General features: G+C 37.4%; 1 protein-coding gene across 2 annotated transcripts in view; it reads right to left on the bottom strand.

Annotated features, from left to right (window-relative positions):
• LOC106092244 (protein PALS2) overlaps positions 1-23857 on the bottom strand; it is an 85975-nt gene that overhangs the window by 31641 nt on the left and 30477 nt on the right. For both annotated transcript variants that reach the window (XM_013259035.2, XM_013259034.2), the window contains exon 3: positions 3561-3713. In XM_013259035.2, the coding sequence (XP_013114489.1) occupies positions 3561-3713 (153 nt within the window). The remainder of the gene's footprint in view (positions 1-3560; positions 3714-23857) is intronic.

The following is a 23857-nucleotide window of genomic DNA, read 5'->3' as shown; positions in this document are numbered from 1 at the left end:
TTTTCAACCGTGATTCGCAAGTTTTTCGTGTGTCGTGATTTTTTTGTGAGTCGTGCGTGAGTAGAATTTTTGTCTCGCAAGTGTGCGTGAACGAGATTTGACATAAAAAAGTCGTGCGTAAACGAGATTTGTAAATAATTTTTTGGTCTCGTGAGCGTGAGTGAAAAATCACTTACGTGCACATCTCTAATCTCAGGTATCCAAACGGAAATCTCTTCTAATCCATCTGGGTTTCCTATCGTTGCCTCGATTATACCGCGATGGTATAACCTTCCCCTATCCTCTATCCATTCTCTCATCGCCTTAAGTCTCACAGCAGCAGGGGGCTACCTCACACTTAATGTGTATGTCAATGGGTCGGATATCTATAGTAGTCTCCAGTGCACTAATGGGCATGTTCTCGTAACCTGTTTATTATCCTTAAGTTGCACTTTTTCTCCATCACCGTCTACCAAACTACCGAGGCGTAAGTAAGTATTTGTCTAAACACGCTTCTGTAGAGCCAGTGGATTATCCTTGGATTCAAGCGCCATTTCGAGCTACACAGTACCTAATATCTATGAGCCTTCTCACTACGCTCCTAAATGTGATACTTCCAATTAAGATACTTTCGGCCCTTCTGCATAGCTGATTCGGATCCTTACCTCTTAGAAGCATTATAATCTCGTCTGCGTGTTCAAATTCTAATACACAATCTCGCACAGAGAAGTCTCCACCGACCTTTCCTTGACTTAGGGAAGGTCGGTGAAGACTGAGAGCAGGAGTCTTAATCGATTTTCTAAGAATTAGAGAGGGCGAAGGTCTTCCTAATCTGAAAGAACGGCAGCTTAATCGGACTATCACGGTATACGAGAATAAGCAAGCGGTGCTGAAGGTTCTGATGTCAGGCCATATGGTTTGGAGACTAGTTAGGAGATGCAGAGAACATTTGCCTACCACATTGCTTGTGTCAGCATGTCCTAGTGCAAAGCCAATAGGCAAACAGCGAACGCCATGGTGGACCCCAGAACTAGTTGGTCTAAGGAAGAACTGCAGAGCGAAACCCACAATGGCCACACAAGATTGCGTCGTCTATAAGGCTGAGCTAAGATAATACAGGGCCGAGCTGAGGAAACACTAGAACTGCTCGTTGAAAAACACTTCGCTGGAAACTCTCCAATGAACAACTTGGCTCTAGAACAAGTTGTCGCTGGTATGCATTCCTGTCTGAGCCAAAAATCATTTGGGCGATAAAAAGTTTTGACTCCTTAAAGTCGCCAGCCCTGATGATGTATCACCGATTGAATTTCAGGCTATGTTCGACAGACTGGCTCTTTGGCTTAGGGAGACATACTCTGTTCGTATCAGCATATCGTATATATCTGTGGGATGGAGGGACACAAAGGTCATTTTCCTTCTAAAAGCAGGAAACAGACGTCTACAGGTCACTGTCTGATCGGAATACATGCTGACAGACTGAAGGTTACCAGTTACGAATTTTGCAGAACCTGTGAGGACATCGAAGAAGAAGAGACTATAGAACACCTTCTGTTTTTGTGTGTCCCGCACTGGCATATTAAGTTCTCATTTTTTTGAGAACCTGTTTGATTTAGCGGATGTGAACATTCGCAAGTGGTTGGGCTTTTTAGAGCGATCTGGATGCTTCAACGGTAGGAACTAAAAGGCATCTGCTTTCTTCTGGACGAAAACGTCTAAGTGAGCCTGATGGCAGACTGACACTTTAACTTAACCTAACCATGTGGAAGGATATTAGGCTTTGCTGAGGCCCGGGCCACCAAGAGTTGGCGGGGACCACAATGGTCATATTAGCTAGATGTTTACCATACAGACTACGCAATTAAGCTGTAATCTGATATAATGTTTTGTATGGTGGTCAAGGCTCTGTGAATTAGTTTTTCGCGGAGGAGGACAGTACTTGCCTTAGGGCTGAGGCAGCGTGATCTTGTGCTTTTGATAGAACTGCTGACTAGTTGTTAAGATTGTCAGGCCTAGGCGTTGCGCCGAAAGACGGGGATGATTAGGGGTTAGTGACGGTTGAGCAATACCCTGAAATTGCGGAGAAAAAGCACAGTTTGTAGTTGAGTGTTTATGTTCGTGTGCGGATTTTCTTTTCACAGGCATCTCGTAATTCTGCACTACTGGAGGAGCCTAAAATGGTTGACTAGAAGAAACTCTTACAGATTTCATATCCGTTGGTTCCCTTAGCTTGTCTTTTGATTCTACTGTCCTACAGTAGAATTACAACACTTTTTTCAAATTTTGTCTCTGTAGGGCGTAACATTGGACCTTAGGTCTTTTAATGGAAAATCGAGGGGTAGCTAAACGCACATACTTCAGCAGACAGCAGCATTGGTTAAATTAGGGTGATATTTGATTTGGAGGCCACCGTAGCGCAAAGGTTAGCATGTCCGCCAATGACGCTGAACGCCTGAGTTTGAATCCTGGCGAGAACATCAGCATCAGGACATCAGCATTCATCGGTGGCTATTCCATCCTAATGCTGGCGACATTTGTGAGGTACTTTGCAATGTAAAAACTTCTGCTCAAAAAGGTGTCGCCCTGCGGCACACCGTTCGGACTCGGCTATAAAAAGGAGGTCCCTTATCATTGAGCTTAAAATTAAATCGGACAGCACTCATTGATTTGTGAGAAGTTTGCCCCAGTTCCTTAATGAAATGTTCATGGGCAAATTTGCATTTGCATATTTGATAAATAGCAATTGTATCTGTATTGTTAAACTTGAAAACGAGCATTTCTTATAACTAAGCCCAATAGGTAACGGCATAACCCATATCATTCATCTGTATATTAAGCCCGAATATCAAGAAAATCGGATAAAGGTAGCTGCTTGTGGTACCGAGGTAGAGAAAGTCCATTTTGGTTAGGTCTTTTCGGCGTTTGGTTTTTGGGTTTTCGGCTTTGACTCGAATTTAGTTACCGCCTTGAAAATTTAATTCCAATAACTTTCTTTTATCTTCGATTACTACCAAACATACTGTAGCAGAATCTTTTTCGATTGTTCCCAAGGCCTGCAGTTACTGCTGGCTTTGAAAGACTAACGATTTTGATATCGTCGAGATATGCAACCAACATATATTGCTTCTTGAGTATTTTAGCATTTAGGGCGTCCCGGTAACCAAGATGGTAGCGTGCTTGGATTACCAGTGCAGGGGTCGTGGGTTCGATTCCCGCCAGAAGCCTTGGTCTGTCGCTACTGTGGTATCACAATGGACTCAAAATTGTCTAAGTGAGTCTGTACAGGACTGCCGTTCTTACCTTACCCTTACCTTACCTATTTTGGTATTTTTACTGACATTTTCGTTTCGTACAAGTTTCCTTAACCCTTGTATTAAACCCACTAGAAATATTAAAAAATATTCCTCTGCTACCACAATATTCATTTCATTTGACACCGATTTTGGTTAAAAAGTAATGTTTCTATATTATCCCACTGTAGATCGATCGGACTTGGTACCTTATTAGTACCTTATACAGTCCATTTTTAGAAAGAGCTAACGAAGTCCTTAATTGCATCCAAAGTAGTGATTAAGAATACTTACCCGAAAATGTGGTTGTGCCAAAAGTTTTGCTAACTCTCTTGATTCCAAGCGTCGGGATGGTGAAAACTTCCGTATGATATCGTCACAGATGGGTTTATTATTCAAATGAGCTGGCAGAAATGCAGGAACTGGTTGCGGTTCAGTCGAATTCAGCTGTAATTAAAGGGAAGGCAAGATTGCGAACAAATAAGAAAATTGTATGGCCAGAGTTAAATTCATTCAAGTCAGCAAAAAAAAATAATTTAATTAAGTGCTCTTAATTGAAATTGCGTAGGTCAAGAGACATAGGCAGTGGGGGAACTAGTACATGTCGTTCCAAGTAACAAACACGCACTCACAGCGATGACGAACCACAAGAAAAACGAAACTATGGTGACCGTAGGCATTTCAATTGTGTGAAGCCACTCAAAGATCTACAATAAGCCATAAAACAATATTGGGAATATTTCACAAGCCTAGAATAATAACATTAATAATAAGTATTTAACCTTTTGATCTTATTCCCAAGCCGCAGACGCAAATGTCATGTCAGCTTCAATGGAGGAGCAGATTTAATGATTCACATATGAAGCCCTGCGTTATGTTGCAACACAACATATTGCAGTGAAGGTTAGGTCAGCGTTTGATATTGAAAATTGCTATGTTTTACGTTTGGTCAAAGAAAAGTTTAACAAGAGAAACGAAATGCTTAATAGTACGGTCATTTTCATGACATTTATACTATACACTCAGAGAAATATGTTAGTAAAAAAGTTTGCTGAACAACTTATTGCTAAACACAGCAAACATTTTCTGCTATTTTCAGATGATAAACAATTTAAATAAGCTTAGAAATTTAAAAATGTGTGTATTGTATCTAAACTTTTAGTATTAGAAATATATATCGCACATTTTGTTCTAATCTTCTAGAATTTGATCATTTATTATTTATTTCAAATAACAGCAGACAAAATATCTACTAAAATGACCAAAAATGTATTTCAAAATATAGGAAATGCTTTAATTATGATTTTGAAGCTCAACATTTTGAGAAGATTTCTTTTAGTAGGTAAAAAATGTAATTTGAAATCAGCAGACAGTGTTTACTGATATCAGTAAACTTTTTCTCTGTGTAAGCTTTGGCGAGTTGGACATGAATTTGGCAGTGAATTTGTGGTTATTCCGAGTCTTAAACATGTTGTCTCTAGATTTATATCGTCGGGGGAGAAACTAGCCACAATTCGCATAACATTAGGTTGAAAAGATGGTACAGATTCTAAACCGCCCGCTGTCATTACGGATAGAGATGGTTTTCTACCGGGTAAATACCCAACGCTTTTATTGGGTAAATACCCAATAAACACCTTTTTTAGGTATTTATAATTTTGCAGATATCTTGGGTATAAAAACATTTTTCAAAAAATTTTTTGATGACTTCGAATTCTTTGTATATAAAACTGACCTTCTGTTCTCATAAAATCGGATTTTAGTTATGTATCGACCGATCTCCAGACTTAAAGTCATGAGGCAATAAATTGGCCATTTTTCATCCGATTTCGATGAAATTTGGCACAGTGAGTTCTGGTAGACTCCCATTCATTTCTGTGAAGTGCGGTTCAGATCGCACTAGACTATGGATATAGCTGCCCCTAGACCGACCACCCGATCTCCCGATATAGGGTATTACGCCCATAAAAGGAGCAGTTTTCACCCGATTTGGATGATATTTGAAACAGTGCGATTTGACAGACCTCTACAGCTGTTGTTGAATATCGTCCAATCGGACTATATTTGGATATAGTTGTGATATAGACCGATCTCCCAATATAGAGTATTGCATAGAATATTGTGAAGAGTATTTGGCCCACATTCTTTATATGGCCCAATCTGGACGATATTCGACAAAAAGGTTTAGAGGGGTGCCAAACACACTGTATCAATTTTCATCAAAATCGGATGAAAAATGCTCGTTTTATGGGTTCATATTCATATGTTTATATGGTCCGATCGGGATGATATTCAGCAAAAAGGTTTAGAGGGGTACCGGGACTTACTGTGCGTAATTTCATCGAAATAGGATGAAAAAATGCTCCTTATATAGGCTCAATACTCTATATCGGGAGATCGGTCTATATGGCAGCTATATCTAAATATGGTCCGATCTGGACGATATTCAGCAAAAAATGTAAAAGCATACCAAAGCTCATTGTTTGAAATTTCATCCAAATGGGATGAAAAATGCTCCTTTTATGGGCTTAATACTCTATATCTGTAGATCGGTATATATGGCAGCTATATCCAAATATAGTCTGATCTGTACCACATTTGACAGGAATAGGTAGGGGTCTACCAGAACACACTGGCCAAATTTCATCGCATCCGATTAATAATAATATGGCCTCAATACCCTTTATCGGGAGATCGGTTGGTCGGTCTAGGGGCAGCTATATCCAAATATAGTCCGATCTGAACCGCACTTCATAGAAATCAATGGGAGTCTACCAGAACTCACTGTGTCAAATTTCATCGAAATCAGATGAAAATGACCAATTTATTGCCTCAAGACTTTAAGTCTGAAGATCGGTCTATATAGCGGCTATACAAATCAGATAAGGATTGCGCCGTCTAATAGCGTAAGAAATCAAGATCCGAGATCGGTTTATATGGCTATATCAGGTTATAGGCCGATTTAAACCATACTTGGCACAGTTGTTGGAAATCATAACAAAACACCTCATGCAAAATTTCAGCCAAAATCGGATAGAAATTGCGCCCTCTAGAGGCTCAAGAAGTCCAGACCCCAGATCGGTTTATATGACAGCTATATCGAAACATGGACCGATATGGCCCACTTACAATCCCAACCGACTTACACTTATAGGAAGTATTTGCGCAAAATTTCAAGCCGATAGCTTTACTCTTTCGAAAGTTATCGTGCTTCGGACAGACAGACGGGCAGGCGGACGGACATGGCTAGATCGACTTAAAATGTCATGTCGACCAAAAACATATATACATTATAGGGTCTTAGACGAATATTACAAGGAGTTACAAACAGAATGACGATATTAGTAAACCCCATCCTATAGTGGAGTGTATAAAATATTTAACCCTCCTATTTGTAAGGCTATCTTGTGTCTTAAACTACGGTTCACTGTTGTCTTGCCCCAATTTCCTAAATTTCAACGATATTTTGAACTTCATTGTAGATTTTTGTCTTTAATAACTAGATGTAAAGTTAAGAATTCATAACCTACCAGATAAAAAATCCTTAATATGAAGGAAAATATTTTGCACCAAAGGGAACGTTTCCTCAAAAAGTTGGAAAATTGATCATCTCTAAATCAAGTTGGCTAATCTTTGGCTCCCCTGGATATATGTTTAAGTTCATATAAAGTAAACAAGGGTATAGTTTGTGTAACTTAAATTGGATTATAGGGTTGTTCTTGATACTTAAGGTTCAGTTAACCCAAATATTTAGTTCGGTATCCCTTTCGTGGTCTTGCCAGTAACATTTTTAGCGAACCTAGGAGATATTTAGACAAAAACTTTTTTTCATCCTAAAGCTATCTCGACTTCTTGCAATACTTTTCAAGGAGTTTATCACGATGATCTGAGATAATCAGACCAATAAATCTATATTTTTAGTAGGAAACCCTAGGTTTAATGCTCCTAGGAGCATGTTTTGAATCATTCTCGTACACAAAAACGGATGAAGTCATGTAGCGATCCGCAAATACTTTCATTTTCCAATATTTCTTTATGCAAATGGTGATCCATTCTTTGAGTATTCTACCGTTAAGGTACCACACCGCACCATAATAGAGCACCCCAAATCCATTATGTTGCCTCCATCAGTAATTATGGCCTTAAAAGTATACTGAGAGTCAAGTTTCTTGTTTCTTGGATGCTAAAAATAAATAAATACGATGATTCCAAACAAGAAACTTCACCTTTAGTATACTCCAAAGGCCATAAATTATGATGGAGGCTACATTACAGTTACCAGGTACTTCTTCATGGTATGGTGTGGTTCTTAATCCCAAGAATTCTCAAAACAATGGATCACAATTTCCATAGATATGTAATGGAAAATACAATGAAAGCATTTGCGGATCACTACATGGCACTTGTTGTGAGGGTTTTAATTCATATTTTTACTTCATACACCTAATATCAGTCGAAACCGACAAAAATTTAGGGTCAAATCTTTGTATCCTTAATCTTGGTTACATTTTGTGCATCTAAAACACCAGAGTTTTATTTCTGTAGCTCACTTCATCAAAATCCAGTAGTCATTAAAAGTGAAAACTGCTTAAATTCCAAGCCACTGTGCAAAATTTGTAAGATACACTTTGTATTCACTTTTCATTCACATTATTTTGGTTTACTTTCTACTTTGTTTTTTTTTTTTCTGCAAAAAATAACGAAAAAATGCTGAGCCTATTGCCTTTTGTCTTGCGAGCCCCATTATCATGAACTTCGGCGGCTGGGGAGCAATTCACAAGCAGCCATACTGACAACTACACTTAATTGAAAATTGTTGCACGAATTGTATGGGAATGCCATTGCAATTACTTTCTATGATTCATAAATGCATAACTGCAAGTGCATTGGCGCTCTATGCATGTGCACATGGACCATTCAGTATCTCAAAGATGTGCACTATAATGGAGAGTATTTTAGAAGGCTTCAACATTCCAATCGTATACAAATCAAATGTGTTTTTTTTATAAAGTATTCTGTTTAAATTTATTTGATACAGTGGTACAATAAGCTGGTGTTAAATTTTAATTTGGAAAATCAGTCGTTTGCTTGATTTTCCTTGGTATATAACAAGATTGGATATGATATGAATATCTACCATAAAGCCATGCTTATATGGTTCAATTATAAAACCGGATGTTGGATTGAATTTCTCACAAAATACATACATTCGACAAATGTTTGCTCGCTGTCGGAAGGAAAGTTTTTCCTCAATAATTGGCAGAGACAGTTTTTTACTTCTTTTGTTTCTTTAGCGCCTACATCCAGAGAAATAAGTTTGCTTTTACCAGCAAATACTATCTATTGATTTTAAATTACAGCTTTTTAACTATTTTATTTATTTTATTTTATTTTATTTTCTTTTATTTTCTTTTATTTTCTTTTTTTTTATTTTATTTTAATTTTATTTTATTCTATTTTATTTTATTTTATTTTATTTTATTTTATTTTATTTTATTTTATTTTATTTTATTTTATTTTATTTTATTTTATTTTATTTTATTTTATTTTATTTTATTTTATTTTATTTCATTTCATTTCATTTCATTTTATTTTATTTTATTTTATTTTATTTTATTTTATTTTATTTTATTTTATATTTTTAATTTATTTTATTTTACTTTGTTTTATTTTATTTTATGTTATTTTATTTTATTTTTTTTTATTTTATTTTATTTTATTTTATCTCATTTTATTTTATTTTATTTTATTTCATTTCATTTTATTTTATTTTTTTATTTTATTTTACTTTATTTTTTTAATTTACTTTATTTTATTCTACCTTTTCGCTAATACCCGTTTTAATTTATTTAACTTTAATTTTTTCACCCATTTTGTTTTATCTTCTTTTACCAACCCCACCACCCACCAGCCTGCTGGCAGCTGAAGTACTGTTATAATGCACTATGGGCCCAATGAGGGGTTTTAAAAGCATCAAATCACAGGAAGCAGCTAGGACTCTAAACTTTGAGAGCTTATTGACGCTCTCCAATCGTTTTCATCGAGACTGGCATTAAAGAAACGCGTCTTGTTATCGGAAAAATATTTTGGAAGCTGGATCATAACATAAAGCACGTTTTAACCAAGAATGCCTAAAAAATAATGTTCCACCATTAAATTCATTTGTCAAACGATTTATTTTTGATTTATTTTTTCTTTGTAATATAAACTGAATTTTGAATAAAATTTTATTTTTTTCGTAGAATATCGACTAATCCCAACTGTCAGTTTTGGGTTTCCATACTTGGAGCTTTGGGAACCTGGCAAGCCCAGGCGCATGGAAAACGAATAAAACGTTTGAGACATTTTTACGGGAAACAAAATACTCTTATAACAAAGTTTTCCTTTGTTGTTACTATGGTAATTTTCGTTTCAACATATCAAACGTTTGCCATAAACGTAGTATTATCGAATGTAACCAACTTTGTTTATTGTAAACCCTTTAACAACTTCGCCTACGGTGAAAGAACCTACACGAAAACACATGCATTGGGAAAATACAAATTTTGCCCATGAACATTCCACAAAGGAACAGGGGCAAACTTCTCACATATCAATGAATGCAGTCCGATTCAAGTTTTAAGCTCAATGATAAGGGGCCTCCTTTTTATAGCCGAGTCTGAACGGCGTGCCGCAGTTCGACACCTCTTTGGTGAGAAGTTTTACATGGCATAGTACCTCACGAATGTTGCCAGCATTAGGAGGGAAAAACCACCGCTGAAATTTTTTCTGGTGGTCTTGCCAGGATTCGAAACTCTGCGCTACGGTGACCTCATTGCATTGGGAAAAGTACAGCTAATAGACGTGATTGTCGAGCATGGTTAATGTGGTATTTGTATCATAGAGGCATTTTCGCAATAAATTCGGTACAATTTCAACACACCAACGGCCCTTAAAGCCTTCACACTTAATATGGCCAATGAGTAATTCTAAACCAAATTGCGGAACACGTCCCATAGTGGTTGGTGTGTGCGTTGAGATCTCTGGCTTTACTTTTCCATTTGCAAAGAAAAATCTTCGACCATTGAGCTCGTCTTGAAAGAGAAACAAAACAAAAATTGTAAAATTTAATGATCTTCGCCCTATCAGGCAAAAAATTCAAAATGAATTAAAACCAAAAACTCTTTTATGACAAAAGTGTTTTGATAGCCGCAAACGATTATTCGTTACCGGACAATAACTATTGTGTCTCTCCTACTAGAGATAGAGAGGGAGAGTGAGTATTTAACCGTATAGACCAGTGATGAATAAAAAGTGATGGGCGGATGGTAAACTCGGGAATTGACAATTTTTGAAGTTTCGCCATAGGTTCGTCCAATGACGAAATTCATTAGAGCAACATGGAAGGCATTTATATGGAAGAGTTTGAATTGCCAACTTAGACCTGATTATAATTGGTAAACATTTAAGTTAGAATTGTGTTACAACATTAAATTGAACTTGGTAGCCTTTTCAATATGCACAAGCTGTTTAAAAATGAACAAATAAAAGCGTGCTAGGTTCGGCCGAGCCGAATCTTGGGAACCCACTACTCTGCTAAATAGTTATACAAAAAAAATTTACTTGAAGGGCATAATTTTATTTCACATACTAAACTTCTGTCAAAACAGCAAAAATATTAAAGCTTCTAGGAACCGTTGTTCGGTTCGGATGATCCAGAGACCGGTTTAGATGGGAGCTATATTGGGTTATAGATTGATTTGGACCGTATTTGGCGCAGTTGTTGGAAGTCTTAACAGAACAATTTCAGCCAAAACGGACAAAAATTGCGACTTGTAAAGACTCAAAAAGTCAAATCGGGAGAATAGTTTATATGGGAGATATATCAAGTTATAGACCGATTTGGACCGTACTTGGCACAGTTGGTAGTCATAATAAAACATCATGTGCAAAATTTGAGCCAAATCGGACAAAGATTGTGGCTTCCAAGGGCTCAAGAAGTATAATAGGGAGATCGGTTTATATGGGAGCTATATAAAAATCTGAACCGATATGGCCCATTTGCAAACCCCAACGACCTACATCAATATTAGGTATCTGTGCAATATTTCAACCGGCTAGCAATATGCGTTCGACCACTATCGTGATTTCGACAGGCGTACGGATTGATGGACATGGCAAAAATATTACAGCTTCTAGGAACCAAACAAGGATGATCGAGAAAACGGTTTATATGGGAGCTATGTATATCAGGTTCTTGACTGACGTACTTAGCACTATTGTTAAGAGTCATAACAGAGCACTGTGTGCACAATTTTAGCCAAATCGGATAAAAATTGCGACTTCCAGGGGCTCAAGAAGTCATATCGGGAGATCGGTTTATATGGGAGCTACATCGGGTTATAGACCGATTTGTACCGTACTTAACACAGTTGTTGGTAGTCATAACAAAACATCATATGCAAAATTTGCACAAAAATTGAGGCTTCCAGGTGCTCAAGAAGTCAAAACGGGAGATCGGTTTATATGGGAGCTATATCCAAATCTGAACCGATATGGCCCATTTGCAATCCCCAACAACCTACATCAATTTTATATATCTGCGCAAAATTTACGCGTTAGACCGCTATTGTTCGACGGAGATCGACTCATAACGTCGAGACGATCAAGAGTATATATACTTTATGGGTATCATAAAGAGTATATATACGGAATGACTAGATTAGTATATCCCCATGCTATGATGGTGGGTAATAAAAGAATCTACATAAGCGTGATGTTTAATTAAATTATAAGTAAAAAAAACTAGTTGAAACCCCAATAATATTTTATATATCAAGAATGAATGGTATTGTCAGTGAAAAAGAAACTTTGCATTTGTCACAAAAACATGCACTTTTTACTTGGCGAAAATTTCTTTTATGTGAAACGAACTATTTTTTTTTTTTTTGCGTGTGGAGGTTATCAAAAACAAATATCTATGTAAAAATATTTAACTTGATTAAACGAGAAAAACGATTTTCCGGACCGCATCCGGCCCCGATTCATTCTCGAAAGGCAATCTTATTATCAGATTTTATGTCCAGAAAAGGTCTTTGAACTGCAAATTCCAATAAACTTTTGCGGTCTCATCGGTTGACATTCCCACAACTAATCTAGTGAATCTTTTGTTGGTTGGTTCTCAAATAAATTACACTCAATAGCGGATGAAATGGTTAGAATAACCAAAGAAGCCTCATAATATAACACCACAACAATTCATTTGCAATGTCTATGTGTTCACAAAAAGGGCTTTAACCTCTTTTTCTTTGGCTACTCCTTCAGCAGCGACATTTGCAATCGCAGCCACAGTCACCACCACCAACATAACATAACGTTTCGTTGTGTGAATAGTGGGTCATGATTAAACATACAAGCATACCTTTATATATGGCTGATATGCATTGTATATCAATAAAATATGGCAACCCAGTTTTAACCATTCAACAGTTAATGTGACAATACGAAAATGCACTTTGATGGGTGTTTTATATGGCGGTGGTGGTAGAGAGCAGGAAGAAGCAAGCATGAATAATGACAACCTCATGCCAAAATAGGAAAAAAACTGGGTGTAAACAAACAGTAGCTAAATCAGTCACACTTTTTTGAACAAACCTTCACTTGGGAATTTCAGTTTTTCCTCCCGAATTGATAAATAAGTGGCAAAAAAAAATAAATACCTTGAAAATAATTTAGTTACTTTTATTGTTTGTGCAGGTGTTCAGAGTTAATTGTTAAATAGACGCAATTGACAATAAGTCAATTGTCTTTGGGGAAAACCTTACGTGAATTTTAAAAACAAATTTTGGCTTTTATACTCCGGACCACTCCCAAAAAGTAAAGCTCAACTTAAAACACGACTTACTGAGAGGCTTGCAGAGAGGCTGTCTCTTTTCAGAGCTGCCAAGAGAGAAAAAAAGAGGGAGAGTTGCGGGAGATTTTAACAGATATTACACAATTATGAAGACAATACCATGTACCGTGTTAAAATGAAAACAACACGGCTCTTCTCCGTTTAAGTCAGATGAGTTTTATGGTCAATAGGCTTAGGCACTTAACACACACACACACACACATGCAACACAATATATGCATATTACTTGGGCTTAATGTTGGGCGATTTCTTTCTTGTTGTTTAAGCCAAGAACCTAGGGGAATCTTGGCGCATAATTGAACGTTATAAAAAAGCAAAAAGCGGTTAAAAAAGAAATACAAAAAAATAACACAGCGCGAACTCAAAACATGTACAGACATTTTATATGGATACGTCATCGCCCGCCGCCGCCGTTGTTGTCTTTGGGGCAAATAAAGAAAAAGTGGTTATAACTGGTTGGTTGTTTTGGTTATAACACACTCATGTACACACACATACACGCACACACTCATTGTTAAACAATTTTACTTTTTTTCTGTAAGTTTATTTTTTTTTATTTTGTATTATAGAGAATTGTCATCACCAAGGTAGCAAGATATTTGTTCCACAAAACTTCTCTGAACTATGCCCCACCCTTCCCCATAACAAACACGGTACACGTTGTCGATGAATTAATAGGCTTATTGATTTTTTAGAAGCAATATTTGTTGAGGGATTTTGCAAAACAACACTTTATTTACTTGGACTCTTATCAAGCTTCCAATGAGCCACTGCGTTAGAAGATGCGTTTGAAATTGTGAACTTTATGGCTAAATGATTGACGGATACACCTTAAAATTCAATTTCCACAAGAATTTTATCTCAAACGTAACGAGAAACTGTTGAATATCAATTAAGCAAAGTTATAACCACGATTATTCATTCTCTCGCAAACTGTTTCATATACATGGGTGTTTGAGAAAGCCCGCTCTATGGTTTGAACTTGCACACACACACACAAACACATTCAGTTATTTAAGCCACATTTGTTCGCAAAGAGTGGTGGCATGCAATGGGAGCGAGAACACACGGTTTTTGTTTCAAGCCCGTCTCTCAGTTTTATTACCGTTCATTGCCTTTCCTACGTAAGCGTATTAAACAAGCGAACCTTACCTAGACACAGTCCAAATGATACTAACTTGCGGTAAGTTGTTCTCCAATCGACCAAGCCCCAAACCATTCATTCACTCTGCCAACCAAATGAGACTTAATTGAAGGGGGAGACATAAACGAGCAAGCACAATTGCTCTAACTGGGTGAGATAGCTGACGGGCCGAGTTCATCCATATGAGTCGTGAACAAGCAATGAACTTAACAAAAGCATTGGTGTGGTGAATTAAGCTTACCAGGCCTGTTTCTCATTTGAAAACAAATCGGCGAATTCATTTCAATCAAGAAAAAGGGGGAACTTTAATACACTGAGAGACATGATTTGTATGGTATAAGCAATGTGTTTTTTTTTTTCAATAAATAATAAAACAAACCCCACGCTTAAAGAAACTAAAATTAAACATAAATTAATTCTATTAGAAATTATTATAAATTAGATCAAAATGCATTAAAACTGTAAAAATTAAAAATAATATTATGTTAAAACTTTAAAATAAAACATTTAAACCCAATCCTTACAATTTTGCGTTCGAAAAAAAAATGAAATAATAAAAATAGTGAAATAATAAAAATAATGAAATAATAAAGAGTTAAAAACAGGCCAAAACTTATATACGAGGGTTGTCTTCTATTGGGTTGCCCAAAAAGTAATTGCGGAGTTTTTAAAAGAAAGTAAATGCATTTTTAATAAAACTTAGAATGAACTTTAATCAAATATACTTTTTTTACACTTTTTTCTAAAGCAAGCTAAAAGTAACAGCTGATAACTGACAGAAGAAAGAATGCAATTACAGAGTCACAAGCTGTGAAAAAATTTGTCAACGCCGACTATATGAAAAATCCACAAATACTTTTTGGGCAACCCAATATATTTCGGGATTGGACAACCCTTGTGTTGCTATCTGCCAACTCACAGCTCTATCGTAAAGCTTGAAATTTAACGTTTTGACATACGAGCGCTATTTGTGTTGTTTACAGTAACTTAAAACATTCATCTCACCCAAAAAATGGAATTAAATCGTGAACTTTTCGTGCGATTATTTTTTAACAACTTTCGACGTGGGTTAACTCAATTACAGTACATGACACGATGAACTTAAATCAATTTTTGGAGATGAAGCTTCATCAAGGATCAGTGTTGTTTTCCCTCCATGACGAATTTCGTGAAGGTCATCCAAAATCCATTGATGCTGTGCGCAAACTGATATTGTAATGTGACCTATCAGGAGATTGAGACAACCTTAGGCATTAGCATGTACTCAATATTGCATGAAAATATGACCGTCAAAAAAAACTTGTTCGTGTTGGATACCACACAATTTTTCATTCGCTCAAAAAAAGGCTCGTGCCGATTGGACGAAAGAAATGCTCCAAAAATACGAAACCACTGCCGTAACTTATATACCCTGGGTCACATTTGTCACGTTCTTTGCCAATATATCTCAATAAGTAAACGAAGGATATTGGATCAGAATTGCTATGCTATTGGAGCTATACCAAGTTATAAACCGACTGTGGCTATACTTGGTTTGGCTACTGGAGACCAAAGTGGAAGTCATTGGGCAAATTTAAGCAAAATCGAATAAGAATTGCGCACTCTATGGTCTCAAGAAGTATAATTGGGAGATCGTTTTATATGGGAGCTACATCAGGTTACGAACCGATTCACACCATACTTAGCACAGTTGTTGAAAGTCATAACAATATGACGAAATTAGTATACCCCCATCCTATGGTTGAAGGTATAAAAATTGCATCAAATTCGAATAAGAACTTCGCTCTATAGATACTCAAGATCGAAAACTGTATGAACAGTTTATATAGAAGTTAAATGCTTGGAGGTATAGACCCCACTTATAATAGATTCGGACCTGCGTTCCAACGAAAGACAAGGACGATCAGATAGAAAAATATATTCTACCAGCTCCTTAAATGTGCTCAAGGGAAATGTTAAAAATTTTCTCTACCAAGTGGTGTCGCCATGATCACTGGCCACATAGGACTACGGAATACACTTGTGCTAGATTGATGTGTCGAATGACAGCGTGTGTGAGGCATATGGGGAAGACGACGAGACGTAGGAACATTTCCTATGTCAGTGCCCGGTTTTCACAACTAACAGACTCCGCATCTGGGTGCGGATACGGTCCGGTACTTGAACCATCTTGGGTGCATGGAATTCTAAAAAAGAATTCTTTACGTAGGTCCTTCGAGGTTGTTTTTCGTTTTTTAGAGGGCGCAACAAGCCGATTGTTGGCTAAGGTATATGCCCATAGTGGCATGAGGCGGTTTATGGTCCACACCTTCTTCTTCAACCTAACCTATTTCCAAATTGAACAAATAGAAAGTAAGTCTACCATATAGATAGCACTCATTAGTCCGTTTTTTTAATGATATGATTATAAAAGTATGAAGAGAATATTTTTGGAAACTTTTCCTATTCGATTGTGGCGGTGACGAGGGAGAATACCAGTATCTCGACTTAATGAAAGTAAAGCGGAAGGAACAGAAGGATTGGCAGATGAGCTATTTTTGAACGGGGGAAACACAACAACAATCTGACATGAAGAACGCACCTAACCTTTTTAGGTTAGGTTATTTAAAGGTAGCATCTTTATTTTAAAGTTTCGGTTCTTTGGCTCGTTTACATTGCTAAAATCCTACGAATAAGAAAAAATCTTAAATTTTCTGCAAACTTTTTGTCCAGTGTGCGTAACTCACGAAATTTTAAAATAACGAGAATTTATTAATCAGATCTCGTACAAATCGCTAAGGGGCATATCCGCAGATTCCAGTTCCCCGGGAAGGTAGTTCCTTGTCTTGCAAACTCGTCTGCTCTACAATTCACTTATATATCTATGGGCGCGAGACCCAGAACGATCGAATTTTGATCTGTTCAGTTCGGTTTTTGAATTGAGAAATGCCAATCGTCGTTATGACATAATATCTTATCCATTCCACCACTTCTTTAATCGATCCACTTGATACAACTGGTCGTCTAGTTTGGAAACATACGTATAGAAGTCTATGTAACTTCTATTACAAGGGATATAGTAGTTCCAATCGGTTCTATCGCGAATAATGTACAGTATTTTTTATCAAAAAGCGGCTCAGACACTATGTAATACACAATGCCTGGAACATTGGGCATTATATCAAGGATACCCCTACATGAACAAAAAGAAAGCTCCCTTAGCCTCACAGCAGTGTTCGCAGCAATTTGTTTAGCCACAATGTCCAGAGGCATTAGGTGTAGCATTAAATTCAGTGCATCAGATGTTGGCGTCCTCAGTGCGGCTGTGGGGTAGTAGTATTGAACCGTAGGTGGGCTTTTGAAGCGTCGTCCACCAGACCACTACACCATATAGCATTACAGATCTCATAATTGAAGAAGAGGCTTCAACCAGCTACTTAAGTCTTGAAGGCGGCATCTCTGAATCGTGTGCCACATTAGGGAAACCAGCAAGTAAAGAAACTTATAAATTTCTAAACTGGCTACAACTGGTTTCGGGGATACATGAATTTTAATTTTTATTTGTTGAAATTTTGGCAGAGATTGGTTTCTGCAGTATGCGTCAACAGCTGATATTTGACTTAAAAGCTTTATAATTTGCTAGTAAAACATTTTTGAAAAGTAAATTTTTTGGTCCAAGATAAAATTTTCATTGATTAGTCTTTTTTAAAAAAAAGTTGCTAATATACCTTAGCTTTTTCCTCTTCTTCTGTAATTTTGAAAATCGGACCACAAATGAAGATTTGGCAGCCAGAACAATTTTTCGAAATGCCAAGACGGTCAACTTTGGGGCGCCCGGACCATTTATACACCATTATAACACACAAATTGAACCATTTCAAATTTCAAAGAATTATTTGTATCCATACTCAAAGTGGGAAACAAGCACACAAGAAGGTATAGGTTAGAGAAATTTTTTTAATTAAGAACTAGCTGACCCCGCCGCTCCGCTGCGCCTTCTTTTACTTTATATGGAACAAAAGTTTCCTTGGAATATTTATTTGGAACAATTAAAGAGCTTTTAGTGAAATACCATGCTACGGATATAGTATATCGCATGACTAATTGATTAACAATATAAGTGCCTATGTCCGAATCCCATATGATCTTTATTGGTATACGAATTTTAGTTTGGATGTAAGGTGTACTCCATTCTTAAAATACTTTATTTCAGCCCGCTACTCTCATAATATCTAATTTTGGGATGTTTTCGGGGGTGAGGTGTTCCCCCAGGCACTTGGCCCTGAAAAAATATTAGCATCGTGCTCTTCTTTCAAAAACCATTTATTTAAACCCCATATTGCTGTTGGTTTAGTGGAGTTTACACGATGAGGCGTCCCCCAAACACATGGCCCAAAATAGGTTATCAAATTCATTTTCTTATCTTAAGTACCACATATTGGCATGGTCGAAAATTTTTTTTTACCCTTTGCGGGGTGTTTTGGGAAGGGGATGCCCTAAATACATGGTCCTAAATTTGGATATCAAATTCGTATTCTACTCCCAAATACCTTTATTTGATCCCCATTTTGCGATGGTCACTAAAAAATTGCTACTTGTGGGGTATTTTGGGAAAGGGGTAGACCCCCAGAAAATTGGTCCCGAAAGTGGGTATCAATTCTACTCTCTACCCCCAAAAACCTTTCATTTAAGCTCCACATCGACATGGTCGGTAAATATGGCCGATTTAGGGGTGCTTTAGGGATTGGGATGGTCGCACAAACACTAAGCCCGGGAAATATATCAGCAACGTGCTCTATTCTCATATATCTATATATCATTTATTTGAACCCCATATTGCCATTGGCCTCAAAATTGGATATCAAATTCGTTTTAAAATCTCATTTAAACTCCTTATTGCAAAAGTCAGCAAATATGTACGGTTTGAGGTATTGGCCCTAAAAATTATAAATATTTAGTTCCACTCTCTTTACGACCCAAATTGTCTTGGTGAGCAAATACGGCCTATTTGGGGGTTTTTATGATTGTGGGACGTCCCCTAGACAGTTGGGCCCTAATGTTGATATCAGATACGTGGTCTACTCCCAAATACCTTCAATTTGAGCCCCATATTTCCATAATCGGCAAACATGACCGGATTGGGAGGTGTTTTGGGGGATGGGCGACCACTCAGTGAATTGGCCTTGAAAATATATATCGGATTCGTGTTCCACTCTAAAAACCCTCGTATTTAAGCCTCATATTGCAATAGTCAGGAAATACTTACTATTATAGACACTTTTCCCAAATATTGATATCAGATTCGTGCTTTACTCCCGAAGACCTTTCATTTGAGCCCCCTATGACTATGGTCGTAAATTTTTCCCCTTTGGGGGATGGTTTTGGGGAGAGGCGGCCCCCAAACACTTGGTCCCATATTTGGATATCAGATTCTAATTCTACACTCAAATAACTTTTATTAAAGCCCCATATTCCTATGGTCAGTAAATAAGTCCTGTTTGGAGGGTGTTTCCCACATTTGGATATCAGATTCGTATTCCACTCGCAAATACCTTTCATTTCAGTCCCATATTGCTATGGTCGGCAAATTAGTCCGATTTAAGGGTGTTTTGGGGTTGGGTGATTTTGTGATGGTTGGGTGGTTTTGTGGGGGTTGGGTGGCCCCATAGACACTTTTCCCGAATATTGATATCAGATTTGTGCTTTACTCCCAAAGACCTTTTATTTGAGCCCCATGTGGCTATGGTCGTAAATGTGTCCCCTTTGGGGGAGGTTTTTGGGGAGAGAGGGCCCCCCAAACATTTGGTCTCATATTTGGATATCAGATTCTAATTCTACACTCAAATACCTTCTATTTAAGCGCCATATTCCCATGGTCAGTAAATATGTCCTGTTTGGAGGGGTGTTTTGGGGAAGGGGTGGACCCCCAGAAACGTGGTCCCACATTTGGATATCAGATTCGTATTCTACTCTCAAATACCTTTAGTTTGAGTCCCATATTGCCATGGTCGGTAAATATATCCGATTTCGGGATGTTTGGGGGTTGGGTGGCCCCCCCTATATCAGATACGTCTTCTTATCCTAAATACCTTTCATTTGAGTCCCATATTGTCGTGATTGGTCTAAATATATGTTTGGTAGGTTTTAGGGTGGGGCGGCTCCCCTAGTTACCCCATCCGAAATTTGGATACCAAATTTTTATTTTTAGGGTACTATAAGAGAGCACACAAAATTTCGCTTAAATTGCACCACCCATCTCCGAGATCTGGCGTTTCTAAAAACTAGGGTAAGGGTCCGCCCCCCTTCAGATATCAAAAAATGTAGTACCCTATTTTCACCACGGAATCATTATGCACCATCTGTGAAAATTTCAAGAAAATCGGTTCAGCCGTTTCCGAGTCTATAAGGAACACACAAACAAACAAACAAACAAACCTACAAACAAACACAAATTGATTTTTATATATAAGATTATAGAGTCTAAGACCAATTTATCGAAGTGTTACCCTTAGCCTCGGAGGGGCATAAAAAGTTTGTTTTAATCCAACGCCTTTTCAATATCTTCTATATTTCATGAATTCATTTATTTAAGTAACTGACTCGCTTACTCAATCCCTCTCCATTTGTACGTCCATGCACTCTTTCACTCATGCACGAGTATTATTTGGTGACTGCATTTGCACTTGGTGTAAACATCTTTCGAAAACTAGGTCCCAAAAACAGGTATTCAAATAAAGTTTAATCGAGTCTTATGTTAAAAAGTGCACGGAAGACATTTAGTTGTTTAGAGTTTATTTTTGGTTATTTGTTTATTAATTCGTTCTTTGTAGACCGGTTTTCGGTAACCATTTCTTAAGACTCCGGTTTGCCACAATACGCGAAGCGATGTGTGACAAAATATGTTTGAAGTGTTCAAAATACCAAAGCTTTGTATAAGCAAACAATAAACGATGTCTCCCCGAGCATTTTTTACTCACACTTACTAGGGGGAAGGAAAGAGCTTTTATGTAACTCCATGTAGAAATGAGGAAGCTTTTCATTTTTAATTAAATAGAAGCGGTGTAACGACAATAACACAATAAAAAAAAAACTGTAGAAGACTTAAACCTTTTAACAAAAAGACGCTGTTGTCTGTGCCATAATAAGCCGACTCTAATGAAGAGTTTGAAAATATTGTAAGGTTTTCGTTTAAGCGATTATTCATGTCTATTTCATCATACTGGGAGAGGTGCTGATCAATTTGACAAAAAGACATTCTTAGAGCATGTCAAGTTTAGAGTTAAATGCATTTCCGTGATATCGTAGATTGTTATTGTTTAACCGTTTGCATTTTCAATTAAAAGCATAAACATTGAAAACTTTCTCAAGTAATGAAATGTATTTATTTATTTATTACATCATTATACAATACTTGTAACTACATTATAAATAAAGGATTTTTTAGCTATTATCTTTTTGGCAACGCTGGTTTAAACAGCTCACGCACATTTCGAGTATTGTTTCCCTGTCAAACGTCTTCAGTTGGGCTATAATTTAATCATGAATCGTCTTACCAACGAATCTTATATACCCTCCACCATGGATCGCATTTGTCGAGTTCTTTTCCCGGCATCTCTTCTTAGGCAAAAAAGGATATAAGAAAAGATTTACTCTGCTATTAGAGCGATATCAAGATATGATCCGGTTTGGACCACAATTAAATTATATGTTGGAGACTTGTGTAAAGTGTCAGCCAATTCGAATAAGAAATGCGCACATTGGGGGCTCAAGAAGTAAAATAGAGAGATCGATTTATATGGGAGCTGTATCGTGCTATAGACCGATTCAGACCATAATAAACACGTATGTTGATGGTCATGAGAGGATCCGTCGTACAAATCAGGCAAATCGGATAATAATTGCGACCTCTAGAAGCTCAAGAAGTCAAGTCCCCAGGTCTGTTTATATGACAGCTATATCAGGTCATGAACCGATGTGAACCATACTTGGCACAATTATTGGATATCATAACAAAATACTTCGTGCAAAAATTTATTCAAATCGGATAAGAATTGCGCCCTCTAGAGGCTCAAGACCCAAGATCGGTTTATATGACAGCTATATCAGGTCATGAACCGATTTGAACCATACTTGGCACAGTTATTGGATATCATAACAAAATGCTTCGTGCAAAAATTTATTCAAGAATTAGAGGGATAAGAATTGCGCCCTCTAAAGGCTCAAGAATTCAAGACACTAGATCGGTTTATATGGCAGCTATATCAAAACATGGACCGATAAGTATTTGTGCAAAATTTCAAGCGGCTAGCTTTACTCCTTCGGAAGTTAGCGTGTTTTCGACAATCAGATGGACGGACGGACGGACATGGCTAGATTGACATAAAATGTCGCGACGATCAAGAATATATATACGAATATTTCAAGTAGTTACAAACAGAATGACGAAATTAGTATACCCCTCATCCTATGGTGGAGGGTATAAAAATTCGGTATCCAAATTTCAGATGGGGTACTTAGGGAGGGCTCCCCACCGCCAAAACTTACCAAATACATATATAGACCAATACACAACAATATAGGACTCAATTGAAAGGTATTTGCAAGTAGAAAAAGTATCTGATATCCAATTGTCGGACTAAGTGTGTGGGGGACCCCCGCAACCCCCAAAACACCCACAAATCGGTGATATTTACCGACCATGGCAATATGGGACTCAAATGAAAGGTATTTGCGAGTAGAATACGAATCTGGTATCCAAATGTTGGACAAAATTTGTGGGGGTCAACCCCTCCCCTAAAACACCCCCCAAACAGTACTTATTTACTGACCATGGCAATATGGGGCTTAAATAAAAGGTATTTGAGTGTAGAATACGAATATCATAGCCAAATATGGGACCAAAAACATCGCCCAAGAAGACAAAAGCAAAGCACGAATCTGATATCAATATTCGGGAAATAGTGTTTATGGGGCCAGCCCATCTCCGTAACACCACAAATATAGGAAGCATTTGCTGACCATTGCAATATGGGGCTCAAATAAGAGGTATTTTGTCAAGTCACTGGGTGGTCGCTCCACACCCAAAACACCCCCCAAACCGGTCATGTTTGCCGATTATGGATACATGGGGCTCAAATGAAAGGTATTTGGGAGTAGACAACGAATCTGATATCAACATTCGGGACCAACTGTCTAGGGGGCATCCCATCACCATAACAAGCCCCAAATAGAACGTATATGCTCACCAAGAAAATTTGGGTCCTTATGACAGTGGAGCACGGACATATTTGCTGACATTTGCATTAAGGGGTTTAAATGAAAGGTATTTGAGATTAGAAAACGAATTTGATATCCAATTTCGAGGCCAATGGTAATATGGGGTTCAAATAAATGATATATAGATAAATAAGAATAGAGCACGATGCTGATATATTTTCAGGGCTAAGTGTTTGGGGGTCCACGCCACTCCCCAAAACACCCCTAAATCGGGCAAATATATCGACCATGTCAATGTGGGGCTCAAATGAAATGTATTAGGGAGTAGAGCACGAAATTGCTACCCACTTTCGGGAACAA

Source organism: Stomoxys calcitrans, chromosome 3 (assembly GCF_963082655.1).
Source record: "Stomoxys calcitrans chromosome 3, idStoCalc2.1, whole genome shotgun sequence".
NCBI lineage: Eukaryota > Metazoa > Arthropoda > Insecta > Diptera > Muscidae > Stomoxys > Stomoxys calcitrans.
This window is presented reverse-complemented; position numbering and strand designations above follow the sequence as displayed.